This window comes from Coloeus monedula, assembly GCF_965178545.1.
Source record: "Coloeus monedula genome assembly, chromosome: 21".
In the NCBI taxonomy this organism is placed as follows: Eukaryota; Metazoa; Chordata; class Aves; order Passeriformes; family Corvidae; genus Coloeus; species Coloeus monedula.
Window position 1 is genome coordinate 9,528,502 of NC_138801.1, and position 19,676 is coordinate 9,548,177.

At 49.6% G+C, this 19,676-nt stretch overlaps 1 protein-coding gene across 1 annotated transcript; it reads left to right on the plus strand.

Annotated features, from left to right (window-relative positions):
- Window positions 1-1,180: 1,180 nt before the first annotated feature.
- On the plus strand, window positions 1,181-12,512 carry LOC309580837 (ectonucleoside triphosphate diphosphohydrolase 2-like; the record flags this gene model as incomplete). Its single annotated transcript, XM_082295077.1, has 9 exons — window positions 1,181-1,294; window positions 3,312-3,429; window positions 4,850-5,000; window positions 5,753-5,912; window positions 6,967-7,194; window positions 8,253-8,525; window positions 9,855-9,950; window positions 10,933-11,064; window positions 12,285-12,512. 9 exons carry the CDS (start codon window positions 1,181-1,183, stop codon window positions 12,510-12,512), a joined length of 1,500 nt encoding a protein of 499 aa, XP_082151203.1.
- Between the last annotated feature and the right edge of the window lie 7,164 nt (window positions 12,513-19,676).

The following is a 19,676-nucleotide window of genomic DNA, read 5'->3' on the forward strand; positions in this document are numbered from 1 at the left end:
AATAGCTCTCCACAGGACCTGCTCCAGGAGCTCCCACATGCTGAGACTGTTGGGAGTGTCCTGTGCAGGGCCTGGGATTGGACTGGATGATCCTTGTGGGTCACTTCCAACTCAGGAGATTCTGTGATTCTATGTTTCCATGCTCTAGCCAACAGCATTAATTACATTAATTAATTACATTAGCAGGGGGTGTCAGAGCAGCAGAAGTTGGGGTTCCTGGGGGTTTCTGAGGCTTCCCTCCTGGCTGATCACAGGTAGAGAGCAATGAAAAGAGGAAATACCACCAAAAACAGGGAAGTGGCCATTCCCCATTCCTGGTTTGATCTTCAGATCCATCACCAGTCTGTGGACACGAGCAATCAGCCAATTGTGCACAGTTTTCTTCAGAATTTCCATTTTCAGGCATGAGGCTTTGTGGCACTGTCAGGAGAAAGCAGCATGTGTTTCATAAAGTCTGACCCTTGGTTATTTTCCGCAGGGAGGCTGTCAGGAAGGGGGGTTCAGATCCCCCAGAAGGCTGACACACAGAGCAGCCCCTGCAGTCCCCTACCCACAGCAAGGGCCAAACCAGCCAGAGTCTCTGCAGGTGGAAACCCAAACATGCAGGTGTTTCTGTGTCCCAGGTGGCACCTGAAAGTGGCCAAGGAGACAGGTACAGTTGGAAGAACCAGACAGGGTGTCTGTCCTCTTCCCCACCCCAGTGGACCTGAGGGGAAGCACCCCAGGTCCACCCTGGAGCCCTCAGAGATAAAGTTAAATCCAGTGACAAGGAGTTTCCCCACTTCTAATCTGGAAGCTCACACTGCCAGACGTGAAATACCAAAGGGATGAGTTTTGCCTGCTTTCTGCTTATTACACAGCTGAGTTAACCCCACATTTCTGTTTACCTCAGCCCCGTTGCCTGGGGCGGTTTCGAGGTTGCAGCGGTGCCCTTGCAAAGCTCGCACTGGGACGGGCACGGAGCTCTGCTGTTATTTATGGACAGCAGCGATGCAAGGGAGCTCTGCCTGACGCATCGCAGCCGGGCCCACGCTCCTTGTGGTCCCTGTGGCTTGGGGCTGGGCTGAAGTCAGAGCCTGGCCCCGGCCACGCCTTTCTGCTCTTTTTAAAGGTTGTTAAAGCAGCCGGTATCAGTTTGCTGCTCCACTGCTTCCTCTTTGGTGAAAGGAGAAAGTTCTTCATGTCTTGGCGTGAGCTGCTTCCCCCCTGGCTGGTGATCGTAGCGGGACTGACGGGCATCGTGCTGCTCTGTGTCTCCACCAAAGATGTGCCCATGGCCCCTCTCAGGACCAAGGTAAGGGCTCTCGAGGGGTGAGACAGTTAGTTAAACTGGGCTGGTTTGTTGCTTTTGACATTCACTTTATTACTGAGCTACTTACAAACCGAGGAGGGGACTGGAACAAGGCTGTCAAGACAGGTTGGCATCTTTCAACATGCTGTAGCTTTTCAAGCCAGAAACAAGCTGACCCCTTTGGTTGGTCAGGGAATACAGGCTGGATATGGTCCATGGATCAATGGAGATGCTCAGGGCAGGCTGAGGGGAGGCAGCCTATGTCAGGAGCTGCCCCAGAGCAGCAAGGAACCAGTGGCGTCAGTGCAGGCTCCTCTCGAAAATCAGTAGGAATGTGCCCCTGAACTGCTGCTTCTGTCTTTAAAAAAATGTCCTTCATGCCTTCTCCTCTTTGGTCCTATCGTGATTTCAATCAAAGAGCCAGCATGCTCCTCACAGCTGGGTCAGGTCTGGGGGGGTTAATGCCCACCTGCTCTGTCTCTTGATGCTCCCATTGCTGAGGTGAGCTCAGTGGCACACCATGGTTTAACCCAACAGAAGTAGGTTATCCTGTGTGTTTAGAGATAGCACCCCTCCTCCACGTTCCTCTCAGACACGAAATTGGATTGAAAACCCCCTTATTGCTCCACGTTCTGTCCTTTCCTGGTGTTGGGCACAAATGTGGTGATCCCTCCCCTTCTCCCTTGCGCTCTCAGCAGCAGCCTCTCATTTTCTGAAGGAGGAAAAAAATCCACATTTCTCTACCAATGCCATTCCTTTCTTCCTCTTCTGCGGCAGCCGACGTGTCCCTGCTAGAAATCTGAGCTGTCACTGGTGTGGGAGGCTACCAGCAGGCTCGGGCAGGGAGCTCCATCCTCCTTCCGCATTTCTGCTCCAGCCCAGCTCCACCAGCCCCTGGCTGGGGTGCCAGGACTGGTGCAACTGGGAGTTCCAGGAGGGCAGCAGGCAGCCTGCCTCGCTCAGAGGCTGCAGCCAGCTCTGCCTGGTGCTGAAACCCTTCTGGTGGCATTAATATCAACCTCTCAGGAGGTTTCTCCTCCCACTCAGTTACAGCTCTGTGTGTGTGTGTGTGAGATACAGCTTTGACCACGCGCTACCATGGAGCTCATGAGTTTCCTTCCTGTCTGTGTAGGAGATGTCCCAAACTGGGGTCATGTAATAGGGGGAAGAGGAGCCCTAGGCTAGCTCTGGAGCTATTTTGGATGTGGGTACATCCAGAGCTGTGCTGTAGGGTAGTCCAGTGGCCTCCACTTGCTCACCCTCATCTACTGGGAGCAGCAAGGCTCAGTCAGCAGGAAAGAGACAAACACTGGGGGCAAAGAGACAGAGAGCCCTTGGCCTGGGCAATAGCAGAGCTGTCAGGGGAGAAGGGGCTGAGCTGGTCATGTTCACTGCTGCTGCTCTTCCAGCCAAGACACCATCTCTGTCTCTGAGGGGCTGCTGTGTTGTCTGTGCTGTTTGCTGCAGCTCTCACAGCTCTGCACGTATCAGGGCAAACCCAGCCTGTCTCACACCGTCTCTGCAGTGGGACATCAAAGAGACACAGGACTCCTGGGTTCCTCAGGAGAAGCGAGCTGCAGCCCTCCAATTCCTGCACAAAAGCCTGACAAACCAATCAGCAGCAGCTTGAGTCCCAGAGTCAGTGGAGAACTCGTATAGTGCCATCTCCCACTGCTTTAGGACCTGTTTTTCCTGAGCTCCAGGTGGCTCAGCTCCCAGGGGAAGCCCTCTGCCTGGTTTCAGGAGCAGCTCCAGCACATGCCTCTGTAGGGCTGATGTATTTCTGGGCATTTCTCCACTCCTGCTGTTCCTCATGTATATTCAGAAATGCAGATGGTTCCCTGCAAATCCTCTTCATCTTCTGGCTTCACCTGCTCTTTGAATGTAACAAGTAAACTCAAATACTGCAGTGCAGGCCCAGGGGTCACCCAGAATTGCTGTGTATGCTGGGTGACCCTGCAGCATCAATCAGCTTGCATTCAGTGGTGGTTTTCAGTAGAATGTTCTGGGTTTTTTCCAGTATGGCATTGTTCTGGATGCTGGCCCATCCCGCACCATCCTGTTCATCTACCAGTGGACAACCACCAAGGCAAACAAGACCGGGGTGATCAGAGGATGCAGTTCCTGTCCTGTGCAAGGTAAGGTGCCCAATTCCTGCTCAGTGCTCTGTGGGACTGGCATGGGATGGATGGAAAAACAGAGACCTGTGCATGGATCAGGGCCACAAATTCCTTGGCTCCTGCACCGCCCAGCTGTGCACTGAAATAGTGAGGCACAAGGTGCTTATTTTCAGCATGGCTCTTCTCTACTGGGCAGATTTAGCCACACACAGCTGGACATCAGGTACTTAGCAGTAGCAGGATTTTGGGGCTGCTGCAGGCAGGGAAGCACACAGAGAGGATGGGGCTGGTCCTGATGTCCACATGGATCAGTGGCAGAGCCAAGGTTGCTGGAGCTTCTTACCCAGGAGCAGCCATGGAGACAAAGCTGACTGCAGATTCCTGGTATCTTCTGCTTCCTCCTGACCGTGCCCTGGGCAGTAAGTGGGGTAGCTCCAGGACAACAGAGCTGCAAAGACTCCAATCCCCTATGTGGCATTTGACAGCACAAGCATGAGTTCAGCTTGCCTTTAGGTATCACATTTCAGAGAATTTTAGGATTTTCATCATGAATTTGAATCAGTTTGGCGTTACCAATACCAGCTGAGAGGGTTACATACATTAATGATGGGGTTTTCCTTCCCTATCTCCTAATCTTGCTTTGATGTTAAAGCCTGATTATAGCGGGATGCTGGGAAGGACTGAGCCCTCAGCAGCAGCATGCTGTGGGAGGGCAGCTGCACAGCAAGCAGGGAACAGGCTTTGTGCCCTTGCAGGCTGTAAACAACACAAATCACACACAGAAGATGCAAGAAGGGCTCCCTGAAACCTTGTACGTATCCCTTGTTCAGTGGCTGGGTTCAGCAGCAGCTCTGTGAGCAGCACAAGAGGCCAGGTGTGAGCAGCCCTGTCTGCAGGGCAGCACAGCCACAGCCCTGCAGGGGCTGCAGGAAAGCTGCAGCTCAGCCCTGCACAGGGCCCCAGACAGCAAAGCACATGCTGAGGGGGTCAGGAGGATGGGGAAGGAAGGCTCTTCCTGGTTCAAAACCAACATTTAAGACCCCACTGACTTGATGGAAAAATGAGTCAAGGCTGGCACGCAGCTTCCCTCTGCAGAGCACACTGGCTTCCTCTAGAGCAGGGGTGTCTTGCTTGCTGGCAGGGGCTTGGTGACTGGAGGAGAGAGGTGACACATCAGTCTCTGTGTGTCCTTTTGATTATTTTTAGAGCAACTAAACACATTTTTTCCTCTGTGGGCTGAGACAGCCTCAGCTGCTGCAGCAGTCGTGTGGCTGGGATAGATGTCTCAGCTGCAGAGCGAGGGTAGTCTTAGCGCAAACTCCTTCATTCCATCTTTGCCAGTCTCAGCTGTGTCCTAGGATAGCAATCTCTGGGGTAACAGCTCTCACAGTTCTCCCATAACTTCCCTTAAAATTCCATTCTGTTCCATGGTCCTCAGGTCCAGGAGTCTCCAGCTACTCAGATTCTCCTCAGAAAGCTGGGAAGAGCTTGGAGCCGTGTTTGAACTGGGCCCAGAACGAGATCCCAGCAGAGCAGCACAGCCAAACCCCCCTGTACTTGGGAGCCACTGCCAGCATGAGGCAGCTGAAGTGAGTGAATGTTGCAAACCCACACCCAGAGATCAGCACACACCACGGGATCATTCTGCAGGCATCTCACCCTGTCTCCTCTGCAGTGTGAGCCATCCCTAATCTGCTAGTCAGGTAAACCTTCCTCAGGCCCTGAAGAGAGGAGAATGGCTTGGCTGTGTCTCCATCCTGTCCCCCAGGCAGCCATGAAGATGAGAGTCCTGCAGCTGCTGCCAGGCTGGGTAGCATCTCCTTCACAATTACAATTTCACAATTAGCGCTTGAGAAAACACCCATCAGTCTGGAAGCTCAAGTGTTTTCAGTTTGTGTGACAGCCCACATGGGCTTGCAGGGGTGTTTCTTGTCAGCAAATGGGAAATGGTGGTGGGAAGGTTCACCTTTTCACACATGCTTTTGTGGACCCTGTTCTCAGTCACTGCATTATCTCCTTTTCGGCACTGGGGAAAAGTAAGGTCTGGAGGGGACTAGGCCAGTGGGATGAGGCCAGAGGATTTCTTCAGTGACAGAGGGTACTAAGGTCCCAAATTCTTAAATGGTGGCACAATTGTTCAAATCATCCCTCTGCTGTTCTTGCCTCCAGTGCCATGCGAGGGGAGAGGGAAGCAGCAGCAGGAGTGGAATTGTCACTGTGTCTCTGGGCTACTGCCCGAAGTGGGGAGCACAGCAGAAGCCCTGCAGTGTGCCCCCACTGCAGGCTGCTCCTGGCAGGGTCCTGTAACATCAAATGTGCCTTCTTTTTCTTTTGTGTTTAGCCTCACCCATCCCATCCTCTCTGACGGTCTCCTTGCAGCTCTGACTGGGACCCTGAAGTCGTCCCCCTTCAACTTTCAAGGGGCACAAATCCTGTCCAGCCCAGAGGAGGAAGCATTCAACTGGGTTGCTGTTAACTACGTCTTGGAGAACTTCTTCAAGGTAAAGGATGATTCTCCCTGGGGCACACAGAGCTGGGCTGAGCAGCTGCTGTTAACAGAGAGCCACAGAAACACATGGAGGGATGGGTAAACCCCTGTACTTTAAACAGTTCTTCAGCACAACTTCCACTGTCTTCCAGAGGAGGCAGCTTAGATCCAACACCAGCTGGTTGAGGTGTTGCTGCTGTCTCTGGAGTGCTGTGGGATTGCCACTGGAGTCCAGCTGTCCCATGGGGTATCTTGTGAACAGTAGAGAAGTAGATTCTGTTGCTGCCAAAGCAAAAGCCCATCTCATTTCCTCTCAGTCAGACACCAGGGAGGCCTGGTCTGTATTTAGAAGGCACTTGCTAAACAACAAAAAAAAAGCTTTAGTTTTTTGTGTTTCACCCATCACTTCTCAAGCCAAAGGGTCTCAAAAAGAACTCAGAGGGCAAGAGAAAGGTGGGTTAGACTGAGTTACTCCTCATCAGGGATGTGAAAAGCAGCTCTGATAGCCAGCAGCAAGCACATACTGGTTAGGGAATTGCCAGACCCATTGACAGCAGTATGGCCTCCCCCGGCCAGGCACAGAGTGTTCACCCCATGTAAACTCCCCTGCCTGTGCTGCCAACTTCAGCATTGCCAAAGTCAGTTCTGCAAGACTGCAGGAGATGAGGCCACAGGGTTCTTCTGACAGAAGGATCACTTTAGCATCAAGGCTGCACTTGAAACCCTTATCTGCCCTCTTGGAAACGTCCCTGCCATTCCCCACCACCCTCCCCGCTCTCCCCTGCTCCTGCCTGCTGAGACACTGCCTGGTTTGGCCATCCAGGCTGGGGAGCCCTGTTTGCCCCCACGGACTGTGGGAAGGCTCTGTGCAGGTGGCAGTGCCTGTACAATGGCTCCTCTGTTCCCTCCAAAGCCACTGGTTCAGCATCCTCGTGTCCTGTGGGCAAAAAAGAGTTGGGCAGTGGGGCACCATGGAGCTGCTTTCTCTCTGCACTAATGCTGGCACCTGGCTGTGACTGAGATGGAGAAGTCTCAAGGTCTGACCTCTCTTGTTCTTTTTGGGTCAGTACGACTGGCGAGGACAATTGGTCCCCTCTGGAAAGGGGATGGCAGGAGTCCTGTCCATGGGAGGAGCCTCAGCACAGCTCACTTCGGAGCTGGAAGAAGAGACGCAGGCCCCAAAGGAGGGGGTGAGGCTGCAGCTCTATGGGCAGACACACAGGCTGCACACCCGCCAGTGCCCCTGCCATGGCACGGAGCAGCTCCGCAGCAGGCTGCTCTCCGTGCTCATCCAGGTGAGTGTCTGCCACGGGCACCTGCAAAGCTCCTGGGCACATCACTAAATGACAGCTGCACAAGGTGTGATAGTGGGCAAAATGTCAATCACTTTAAAGTCAATGCCCCTGTTTGCATATATTAGAAAAACCCAGTGCATTTGTAAAATTCTCTCTCTCCAAGCAGACACACAGGCACCCATTCAAGGTTTTCCTACTTACAGGTTCTATTTGACTCCTGCTTAGTACACACATGCACAAAACTGCTCTCCAGAGGTGTCAACATCACCTTCAGGGTGAGGAGAGGCAAGGCTTGCCTTGGCTCCTAGGAACTGCTCCTCCATCCTGGAATGGGAGCACCCAGGAACCAGTTGGGGGCTTCCATTTGGGGTATTTCCTTTGCTGACTTTAACCCTGAAGCATCTTTAAAAGAGCAGTATTTCATTTTGAAAACATGCGGGTGTTTTGGTTCTTCCAAACTTTATTCCACTTGGGAAATGGGGGGGAAGAAAAGAGTGGTGTAGGATGGTACAAACTCAAGAATCACCTTAGTCTTCATCAAAACGATGTTTTTTCAAGACTTAACTTCTCCCTGCCCATCCACCTTCCTCCCTGTAAAGCCCCCCTGCCCTTATTTGAGACCTGAATGTCCCACATTGGACACCAGCTTCACCACAATTATACAGGGAAATTTCTAGAGATAAGAAACACTGATTCTTGTGGGGTTGAACCATTTGGAAGGCAGATCAGAACAGCAACTAGAAAGAGTACAGGATGCATGATACTGTATTTGTGCTCTAAGGGAGGGTGGGTAGGGCTGGGACTCATCACCTCCCACAGCAGGTCCAGCCACTTCACTGGCCCCAAGCTCAGCAGGAGCTGGGACCTGGCTGGGCCTCGTAGTTGACCCAATGCCGTAAGATTTGGCAAAGCTTTCACAGCCTCCCTGCTTGATCTCAGCATTGTGGTGCTTTGGGAAAGCTGTTCCTAACCATGTTACATTCTGTCTTCCTGTGTGAAGCCCTGGGATGCCAATGTCCTCTCTTGCTGCCTCTGTCCTTGTTTTATTCTGTCTCCAGGATCAGAGAAGTGCTAAAACCATGTCCAATCCCTGCTGGCCCCTCAGCTACTCCCGGGAAGTGCAGTGGCAATCAGTGCATGCTGGGCCTTGTGCTGCCAGTGATGACACATGGGACATCCCTGGCCCCAAGGAGGTCTTCAACATCACGGGCTCCAGCAACCCCACTGCCTGTGTGAGACTTGTGCAAAGCCTGCTCAACTCTTCCTCTTCCTGCAGCTTCTTCAAGCATTCCCTCAGCAGTGCTCTCAAGCCTCTCCAGACCAGGTTTCTGGTGAGTTCTCATTTACACTGGGGTAAGCAACTGGTATGGGGAACCCATGAACTGGGACCAGTTTGACCATTAATAAATACAGTGGGAGCAGCCAGACCATGACACTCCTGCCCTCTCCCCCTCATTGCCACACAGCTGTTCAAATGTGGATCACTGGCTTCCCACAGTGACTGTGGTGGAGCTTTCTTCATCCATGTCTCCTCAGTGTCTGCTTCTGAGACCAGCTCTGGGGCTCCGCAGAGCGAGCAGGGATGGGACAGTCAGGACTTGTGTGCTGAGCAGGTCTTCCCACACCAACTCTGTGGTAAAGCTGGAGATCCTCTGCCCCTCCCTTAGCAAACATCTGGTCATGCTGCACCACAAGCACTCTTCTATCTGAGAACCTGGATTCAGTGTCCAAAGTCATTGATTTGTTAAGCCAGGAGCAGCTCATGATCCTAGGGCAAGCTGAGTGCATTTCCAGAGAGGGTAGTTACAGACATTTCCCCAGCTCCCTGCTCCTGAGTCTCCCATGGACGTGGTGCCAAGGAGCATAGGGATCATCTCCCAGTCCTCAGCACTGGTGACACCACACCATGAATACTGTGCTCAGTTTTGGGCCCCACAGTGCAAGGACATTGAGGGGCTGGAGCGTGTCCAGGGAAGGCAACAGAGCTGGGAAGGGGCTGGAGCCCCAGGAGAGGCTGAGGGAGCTGGGAAAGGGGCTCAGGCTGGAGCAAAGGAGGCTCAGGGGGGACCTTGTGGCTCTGCACAAGTCCCTGACAGGAGGGGGCAGCCGGGGGGGTCGGGCTCTGCTCGCAGGGAACAGGGACAGGAGGAGAGGGAACGGCCTCAGGCTGGGCCAGGGGAGGTTTAGATTGGATCTTAGGGAAAATTCCTTCACCAAAAGGGTTGTCAAGCCCTGGCACAGCTGCCCAGGGCAGGGGTGGAGTCCCCACCCCTGCAGGGGTTTAGAAGCTCTGTAGATGCGGCACTTGCGGACATTGTTTAGTGGTGGGCTGGGCAGTGCTGGCTTAATGGCTGAACTTGAATTTAGACATCTTCTGCAACCAACATGATTTTTTGATTCTATGACCAGTCTATTGTCCAGGCAGAGTCAGGGAGGCTGCTGGATGCAGGCTGAGAACAGAGCTGTTTCCATCTCCAGACACCAACAGCTCTGCTCGTGTCCTTTGAGCCCTTCCAAGGCACTGGACCCAGCCCTACATACCAAGGGCACCCTGGCAATGGACAGCCACTGCCCCTCACTTGCCAGGGGTAATTTCTGGTGTGCAGTGCAAGGACACAGAGCACAGTCCTACCTGATGATTATTTCTGCTGCTGTTGTAGGTGGTTTCTGAGGCCATGGACTTCATGAGAGGAGCTGCACCCTCTCCTGACTTGGGCCAGGCTGTCAGGAGACTGTGTGGGATGTCTGTCAAAGAGGTCTGTGGAATACCTGGGGGTGCAGGGAGTGTTGTAAAAGCCCTCAGGGCTCAGACTGACAGAGCTGTAAGTTAGTGGCTCCCTCAAGGAAAACAGATTTGTCTGGATTATGTGGGGTTTGATTTTTTGTGGGGTTTTTATTTGCTTTTTTTTTTTTTTTTTTTTTTTTTGCTTTGAGGAAACAGGCTCCACTTACTTTCTTTCCTCTCAAATCCCAGCTGCTGCTGGTAACACCTGGACCTAATTGAATGAAAAGCCACAAATACCTTTTACTACATTTTAAGGAGTAAACAGGAAGGCTGTCTACTGACTCCTGTACATCACCTTGGTCTTGCTGTTATTCTTCTGTCCTTCAGTGCAAGGGACACATCCACCCAGACTCCAGGGTTCCCATTTCATCTGGGCCCACAGAGCTCAAGCCAGGGGGAGTTTGTCGGTTCTTTCCTCAGTTGGTGGTTATGAGGTCACCCTCATTTGCACTTACACTGATGGAGCATCCACAGCAACATTCAAATGGGACAATTTCTCCAGGGTTTGTTAATGAGGCAGCAAAGCCCATAAGCAGTTCCCTAAAGCATTCTCTTCGGGAAGGAGGAGAAAGATCCCAGTTCCAGTTGGGAGAAAGGCTGCAGCATTAGCTCAACCTAATTAGAGAGCAGGGAATCAATCCTACCAAGCAATTCACCAGCAAGGCAACCTGGCTGTCAGTCCTGCTGCTCTTGGATCTGGCTTAATAAGATGGGATCAAAGGCAGTAAAAGATGACACTGATTTCCACCCCACAGCCCAGGGAGTGCAGGAAATGTGGTTTCAGTCTGCACAGGACACAAACCCCTCCTCCAGTCCCACAGTCAGTCACAGAACAGGACAGGAGAGATTATAGCAGACGTGAAATTCAGCTACTGAGTATTTACTTCTTTTATTTCCCCCTTTTTTTATTTTTTCCTTTTTTTTCTATTTTTCTTTTTCGGAAATGGCACCAGCTGATCAGAGAGTCCCAAGCAAGCCTGGATACACTTGTTGATTACTGCACTGAGTCTGCCTTCATCTTCCATCTCAGTACAACAGGATACACTCTTGACTTTGACTGGCCTGCTTGGACTGCATTCCAGAAGGTCAGTTCCCGCAGCAGTGTTCCCAGTTACCAGGGAGGGCTGGTCCCAGTACAGCCAGCCTGTTCCCACACTGACAAGCCCTAACCAGCTGGGCTTCTCCAGCAGGATGGTTTTGCAAAATGGATTCATAGTTGTGATAAACAAGAAAACCAGTGTTAGAGAGCTAGAGATGACACTTGTCCCCACTGAAAAACAGATGGGTCAAAAAACTTACCTGGATCAACACCATCTTTAGAAATCTGTGTTGACAGGGAAGGAAGAACAGCTTGATCTCCACTTAAGGCTAAGGACAAGCTGCTGATAACATTTCCTGAGCCAAAAGGTGCTTCCCTACTTTTTTGCAACCACCTTTATACTCATGAGGGGTGATAAATTCCTTATAGAATCACAGAATCCTAGACTGCTTTTGGATTGGAAGGAAACTTAATGATTTAATTCTACCTCCTGCCATGGGCAGGGACACCTTCCACTATCCCAGCTGGGTCCAAGCCCCATCCAACCTGACCTTGGACACTTCCAGGGATCCAGGGGCAGCCACAGCTGCTCTGGGCACCCTGTGCCAGGGCCTGCCCACCCTCACAGGGAAGGATTTCTTCCTAATATCTAATAAGATAACCTAATCTCTAATAAGGTCTGAAATTGCTTCAGGATCTGGAGGCCCTAAGGGGGATTTGATTCAAGTCGTTCCCTTCACAAAAGAAAAGAAAGCCTGTTCCCAGACCTCTTCAAAACTGGCAATCACAGCCATGGTCCCACTGAGCAGTGCTACATGGTGACCATCAGAGAAAGGCAAAGTAATGAGATAGGTCCGGGGCCTCCAGGGAGCCCTGCCTGGAAAGACAGAGGCAAGCAACATAAACATAAGTCTGAGGTTCAGCCAGGGCCAGAGAGACAACTACCCACAATGCAGACTTAAGATCCACTGGGAAAACCAGTCAGTAAGCAGAGAACAGCACTCCCCTACAGCACAGCTCAGGAGAGAGGGGCTGCCCAGGCCAGAGCTTAAATGCAGCTCCCATGCCCATAGGCAGAGGTGTGGGTGGAAGTGCCATTAAGGCCTCTTGGTGTACTCAGGGCACTGAGAGAGAGCTCCTCATTTCAAGGCAAATCCTTGGATCAGTCTCAGATAATACATACAAAGCCCTGGGCCCATGCACAGAAACACAGCTGGGGTCTAGGCCACCTCCTTCTCTTCTGACCTCTCCTTTTAATTTCAATAGATGGGTGACAGATCATCTGGCTGGACTCTTGGGTACCTGCTGAGTCTGACCAACACCATCCCCCAGGACAGCCCAAGCTTCCTCAAGGGGATTGAGCCGGGGGTCTGGTCCTTGCTCCTGATCCTCTTCGTTGTGCTGCTCATGGGCTCCTTCATGCGCATCTCGTACCGAGTGATGGTCAAGGAGAGCAGCTCCAGCCACAGGAACAGCAGTGCTTTTGATGACTGACAGTTTTCTGCGACTCAAGACTTGTCAGAGCACAGTTAACAGGGTCCAGACAGAAATCACAGAGGTGTAAGTCACTGGAGGATATAAGTCATTTTCCTGCAGGGCTCCCAGAGCCTCGATGTCTTATTTCAACTTGCTGGTACTTGGACTGCTGTACTTTGAGACAATGGATCCTGCTCCACAGGAAGTCTGTGATTCCTGGTGGATGGCAAGCTATTCATTCTCCAAACAAGAACAGCCTGCACGGCTCTTCCTTGGGCTACAGCTGGGATTACTCATGTCAGACATGAAACAATGCCTCTGAGTACGCACGCCCTGAGCTATTGCGATGCTAATATTGAATAATCCTGTCAAATCAGGAGAGGTGGTGTCTGAAAAAAGTGCTCTGTCCTCTTCTATGCCCATTTGAGAGAGGATACCATTAGTGAGAGATTGCCATTAGTGAAGACTGGAAGAGCATTAAAATACAGTCAGAATATAACAGCCAACTGCTTCCATGTTCTAGGGAAAATGCAGGTATTTTCTGCCCAATCTGTTTGTGCTTCCATCTCAGTGATGATGTCAAAGTGTCCCTTCCAATGAATATTCCTGCTGACCAGGAATCCTTCAAAGCCAATCCTTCTTAGTCTTGGCCTCTACAAAATGTGCAGAGGATCAAAGGAGAAACAAAGGGCAAAAAAGAGTTTTTGTCTCTCAGCTGAGTCATGGCCACTCAGGGTTAAAATTGCCAACTTAAACTCTTTAGCCAGGACTCAAATTAACACATCTAATTTCACATTTGCTAAAGCTGGGCTCACGCTGGGCTGAGGTTCACCTGTTTGCTCATTTGCACTGACCTGCTTGCCTTGCTGACTCTGGAATTGTCTCAGCTGACACTGTCCTTTAGACCAGAGCAGACTCAGGAACAGAAGCTTTCCTAATTGTCACTTTCATATTAGACCATGCCCAGAGTTACTTTATGATCTAATAATCAGGATTCCCCTGGGACTTGGCAGTCATTCTGGCTCCTCTGGTCTGCTCTGCACGTCTGAAAGATGAGGTGCTGTACAAATTCTCTGTGTTACTGTGAAGAAAAGGAATCGATTCACAAACACTGTCCTTTGACTAAGGCATTTAGAGCTCACTTCTCAACTGCTTCAGAGACTTAAAACACACAGGCTGTTAAGAGCCTCAGGGATGAGTGTCTCCCAGGCTTTTCAGACCACTTTAAACAGAAATGTAAATGCTCACAGATGCAGTGATGTGCCTTGCAGGATTTTTAAAGCTACCATGGCACCTAAATCCTTTCAAATCTGATTATTTATCCCTTGTGCTCCCAACTGATAATGTACCACACACACACACACACACCGTAATATTGGGGTATTCATACATTTTCAGGCCAATTAATGAAGATTTGGAACCTGTCAGTCAAGTTTTGAGGGGTGTGGAAATAGACCTAAACAAGCTTCATATTCATTTCTTTGAATTGCACGTTAGATATTTTTAATTATATCATGTCATTAAAGATGTTCTAATAGACTGTCTGTGTTATTCTTGGCAAGAGATCAAAGCAGGGGGGTTATTGTGAACACAGAGTGTTTCAGTGAGCAGGATGGGGGCTGCTGCTGCTGCCTCTACTCAAGAGCTGTTTTGCTGTATACTTTTGGGGTACACAATGAGAACCCCTGAAGGCACTTTCTTTCCAGTGAAAGAAAAAGATTTCAGATAACCTGACTGCTGGTATTTAGTTGATGAGAGACATGCCTACACCTTTTGATGTGTTCTTTGCTCAAACCATCTGAAGAAGGTAGGAGGGATCCAGGCAAGGCAGAGTAGAACAAATAAAGAGGTTATCATGGAGTCAGCAATATCAGGGAAATTCCTGAGACTTCATTCATCCTGCACCTGGAAATGCAATCCTTTAACAGAGTTCTGGGATTCCTGGCTGAGATTTGGGACCTGCCCAGGAAGAATCCTACCACTGTCAGAAATGGAAACCAGCCAGTGGGATGCCAGGAACCCCTGGACTCCAGGGTGCTCTGGCCTGTCAGTCATTGCCCCTTCTTGAACTGGAATAGATCACAGGGTCCAAGAGAAAAGGATGTCAGCCAGAACTTCCCCAAGCTCTTGTTTAGAAGCTTTGGGACTTCCACACAGATAATAAGTGAGTAATTAGGCAATGAGCTCAGTGTGGCCTCCTGACACTTCACTTTTGCCTTGCACATGCCACTGAATTAAATCCCTGACCCTTGAGCCACCCTGACATTAAACCACTGCTCTGCCATGCAAAAACCCACAACCACTTCTTTTTCTGACAGATTTATAGATGTATTTACTAAATGATAAAATAGATTGGGATTTTAAAACTGAAGTGGTTTTTTAGCAGTAAAAAAAGCCTTAAAATAACAAAATGGAGAAACTGTGAGAAGAAAGGAAACTAATACTGGTAACATATTCCTTCCTCCCAGCTATCTGTAGAGCAGCTCGTTCATGTCAGCCCCATATAAGTTCGCAGAATTAATCCCCACATTATCTGGACAGCAGAAATCTACTTAAAAGGAGATTCTAGATGAATTCACTCACTTTATAACAAAGATGCTTGCAGGCCTTTGGTTATAATTCAACTGTGGAAATGATAAATAATGAGGATTTTCTAACCATCCATAAATTCTTTATGTTTATTCACAGGTCCCTCACTTCTCACTCACGCTGAACCATGGGAGAGATAATAAAGTCTGCTCATGTGCAACTGCAGTTCTGCTGCTGTCAGCAAATACCAATGAGAAGGAAATAAAAAGTATTAGATACAAAAATTGACACCAGAAAGCACTTTCTCTGTTTTAGCTCCAGACATACAATGGTGACTGACCTGCATCTGGTTGTTGGGGCATAACTGTCATTTAGGCATCCCAAAGCACTGTGGATTCTCAACCAGTACATCCCATCTGGGTTGTCCCAATGAATCCCCATGAAAATTGAGAGAAATAACAGTTTTTTGCCTGCAGTCCCACTCTGCAGTACCCACAGGGCCTGAGCTGTTTCTTTCTTCCCTTTCTGACATACCTAGGCTCCCTGTGGTTGTAGGAGAGACCCAAGTTGAGGCCTTCAAATCCACAACCAGTTGGGGAGCAAATCCAGCAGAAGGTGAGAGGAGTGCCCTTTTGGATGGCTGGATTTAGTATCAGTATATTTTCATGTTGTTCTTATACCCTGCCTCTGATCCTGTATCTGAGTATCTTTCCAGAGAAGTAGGCAGCCATATGATGTTTATATCCTACCTCATGGACTGTCACTCCTACTTCAAGAGCTAATTCTGAACACACCAAAGAAGAACAGGCCTGAAGGAATACTGGGATCAGAAAACCTGCAGTAATTTTTGCCACAGCTTTCTTAATATAAAAGTCCTTTCATAATGCCATCAAACCCAGGCAAGTCACAGTGTTTTGGTGTTTTCTACGTGCAGACATCACTGTGTACTTGTACATTGAGGTGACCACGCTCCCACCACGTGAGATATTCAGAGCCCTCCTGCAGTCAGATGCTGTCAGACCATGTTCAAGTCAGATAAATACAGAGAGGAACTGCTGCTCCCCGGAGGAGTGTGCAATGCCAGGGATCAGTCACGAGAGGGAGGCTGGCAGAGCACCCCCAGGAAAGCCTTAGGAAATCTCTCCCACCACAAATGACATCAATTAGCAAGGAGGCTTCTCTGGGAACATGTCGTGGATGCAGGGGAAAGACACTGCAGTATGGAAACCCTCTCTGTGTGGGATGTGAAAGCAGCTCTAACCAAGGATGTAAGAAGCCATGACATTGGAAGAAGTCCTCTATGCAGGGAGACAAGCACTAGCACAGATTATGGATGGAGGCTCTTTTGGGAACAAGAGGGAGAAAGAATGATCACTACCAGGACGAGGATGGCCCTGGGAATGAAGAGGAGGTTTGAGAGAGACAGGGGAATGATAAAATCAAGGTTTGTGTGAAGGAAAGCTTATTTTTGTTCACAGCAGGGGTGTCACCATATGTGCACCTCATGATCAAATTAGTCACCACTTCTTGGTGGAAAGTCTCAGGAGAAACAGATCCTCCAAATGGAAGAAGACAACAGCTATCAGACTTATCACTGGACAAGGAACAGCAGCGGAGCTGTGGAACCTTCATGGGAACAATGTTCAAAGTTCACAGATTTTAAACATGAAGGAGATGTAAATGGCCAATTAATGCTGAACTTTACATCAAGTAAAAGCTGGTTTAGCATTACCTTGTCTCACATTATCACTGACAATGTTAAACATTCCTGGAGCGAAAGCTCTGAAGGGACAGACTCAGCCTTGTGAAGGGAGTTACTCAGTGGAAAGCATCAAACCAAATGGAAGGAGCTCTTCTTCCACACAGATCATGGTCAAACCACAGGACTCATCAGGACAGGAGGTTGTTTATGCCAGAAGTTTACATGGCTGCAAAAGGTGATTAGATAAATTCATAATAACCCATTGGGGCTATTAAACAAAAAGTTACTTGCTTGTGGGTAAAGAATTGCCTGAACCACCTGCCACATCCATATCAGTTTGCCCTGTTCTTTGGTAACTGCTGTGGACCATTAGAGACAAGACACTGGCCTGGGTGGGCCCGTGGCTTGATCCCATTCAGCTGTTCTGATTTCCCTTAGGCAGGAATCCCACAACTGCACCTCTCACTCACTGGTCTCTGGAAGCTGCCTCTGACCTCCATAATAACTTCAATATCACAGGAGCAATAAGTTCTGGGAAACAAGATTGTTTATCCTTAGAAGTAACAATCAGAAAGATGAGAATGAGAAAACACCTGCACATACCCACGTCTCACTTCAGTGTTGCCATAAACCTGGCACGACCCCAACACCAAAAGCCCTCTGGTTCTGGAGGCAGCTCCCCCACACACTCGTCCTCCAGCATCCCTCCCTTAAGTCAGGGCTTCAGGTTTTTACCTACAGAAGCAGAATTAGTTCTGTGATTTGTCTGGGCTCCTGCCAGCCCCGGGTAGAGGCTCAGTTCAGACTGCATGCTGTTTCAGAGACACAGGCTGCAATCTCGCTGGTTAAGCACCAAGAGGAGAATGACAGCCACTGCCTGCCTGCCTGCTGAGGGGAGGGATCAGCTCTGTACACACACACAGAGAACACTGGTTCAGCGAAAGGGGAAGGCAATATGCAAAAGTGAAAAGCAAGTCCCTCCCCACTCTGCTTAAACCACTTGTGTTTACAGTAAAATCTGTTTCCAAGCCAAAAGCAGTACAGGTAGTTACAAAATCAAAACAATTACAATAAAAAGTTAAAAAAAAACCCCTAATACATAATTCAACAAAACAGGAATGTGATTTCCAACTCAATTTTAACTTCCCTGTGTCTTTCTTTGGGTTATACCCAGGGTCTTCAGCCATGTAACACCAGCCCTGATGTTTTCTAGGACCCCTATTGCAGCATTAATTTATGCAGCACTTACAGATGGGACCTGCCCCTAAAAGAGGTGAAACCTCCTTGCTTGTCACTTGCAGCAGAGTTTGGGGAGAGCTTTCAAAGCAATCAAATACCAGCTAAGACAGAGGTCTGCAATGAAAACACGATGTGGGAGCCACAAACATCCCACCTTAGTGCTGTTCCTTTCTCTGCCCTCCCAACTGCTTTCCAGCATTCCTTACTCTGGCAAGCTGCAGCCTCTCCACTAAACCAACGACCACTAGAAATGCACTTCAGCATTTTGCTCAGGCAGCACCATGGAATGTGCAGCTTCTTCTCCCAGAATTTGCCCCAGAATACCCCTCAGTATTCCATACAGAGGTTTGCCTCGGGAGGAATGCTCCATGTGAGCCAAGGTTCTGGCACAGACCTGTCATGGTACTTGCCAGCTCACCTCCTGGCACACACTAATTAATGCTGGGCTGCCACAGCAATAGAAATCACAGGGCTGACATGGTCGGCAGCTCCAGCAGCTCTCCATGGAGATTCCTGGCTGTGTTCCTCCTCAGGGAGATCTTAGCAGTACTGGCATTTTACTTCAATTTTAAAAATTGAAAAGTATTTAAAATAGAATTTTAAATTTCCTGTGGATGTAGCTAAGAGCAAAGTACTCACTGACTGGGGTAGAATTAGCAAAAATTAGTGTTGGCACAAATAATTTGAAATGTCTCCTATCCCATAAATATACAGGTGGCTGAATCTCCTGGGGAAACATCTGGAAGCTCAATCAGAGAGCAAAGTTTAGCTCCTCCCTAGGGTCCTACCCCTGCTCTGCTGGGAGCAATCCCACTGGTGTTCTAGAGACAGGTATGGGAGCCTTAACCGAGCAGAGCATTTCCACTCTCACACTCCCTCTGGGAATGCTGGGGGTGGCAACAATTGCTCACTCCACACATTACAGAGCAGCTTCCCAAACATGCAAGGCAGTGCGGGCTGGAGTAGAGGCTGTGGGAAGCACAAAGGCTCAGGATTGCTCACACAGTGAGGAGGAAATGGATGGCACTAACGCACAGGCCTTGGCTTTCTGGCCCTGACTGAGAAAAAGCCAAACCTGTATCTGCATTAAATACAGCAGCACTTGTACCAGGAAACCTCCCCCAAGCCCTGCAGTGGCTCCCCTGCTCCATTTCAGGGAGGGTTTTCCAGGGTTTCCCGAGCACACGCGCCTGTGAACGCTGTGCTGAGCACACCTGATGAGAATTGATGCTGAATGTACCTTCCTGCACAGCACAACACAGGCAACACACAATATATTCCCTGGTTTTAATCAGAAAGAAGCCAGGATTCCTTTTGTACATTACTTGGAAGAGATGGCATCGCATCCTGCAGGAAAAGCTGTCTTCACTGATTAGCACAGCCTGGTGTGAAATCCTGAGCAAGTCTCATCCAGATTCATCCTGGCTGCCTTTGATACCTAAATGATGCTGCAGTTTTTCGAATTGGTCACCTCAAACACCACCACAGAGAACAGAAAGGTGTTGTCAGAGGACTGCTCAGAGCCAAGCCATCCCTTTCCACTCATTCCAGTGTGAACACTATTCAATCAATGCCTGTAATTAGTGGGATAAATCTAGACCCTAATGCCTCTGCATTACTCAGCTATCTCAAAGGGAACTGCATAAACCTCCTGCATTCCGGCTGCGGATGTGAAGGATGAGCCGTGTGTGTCTCCCTGGACACCTCTGAGG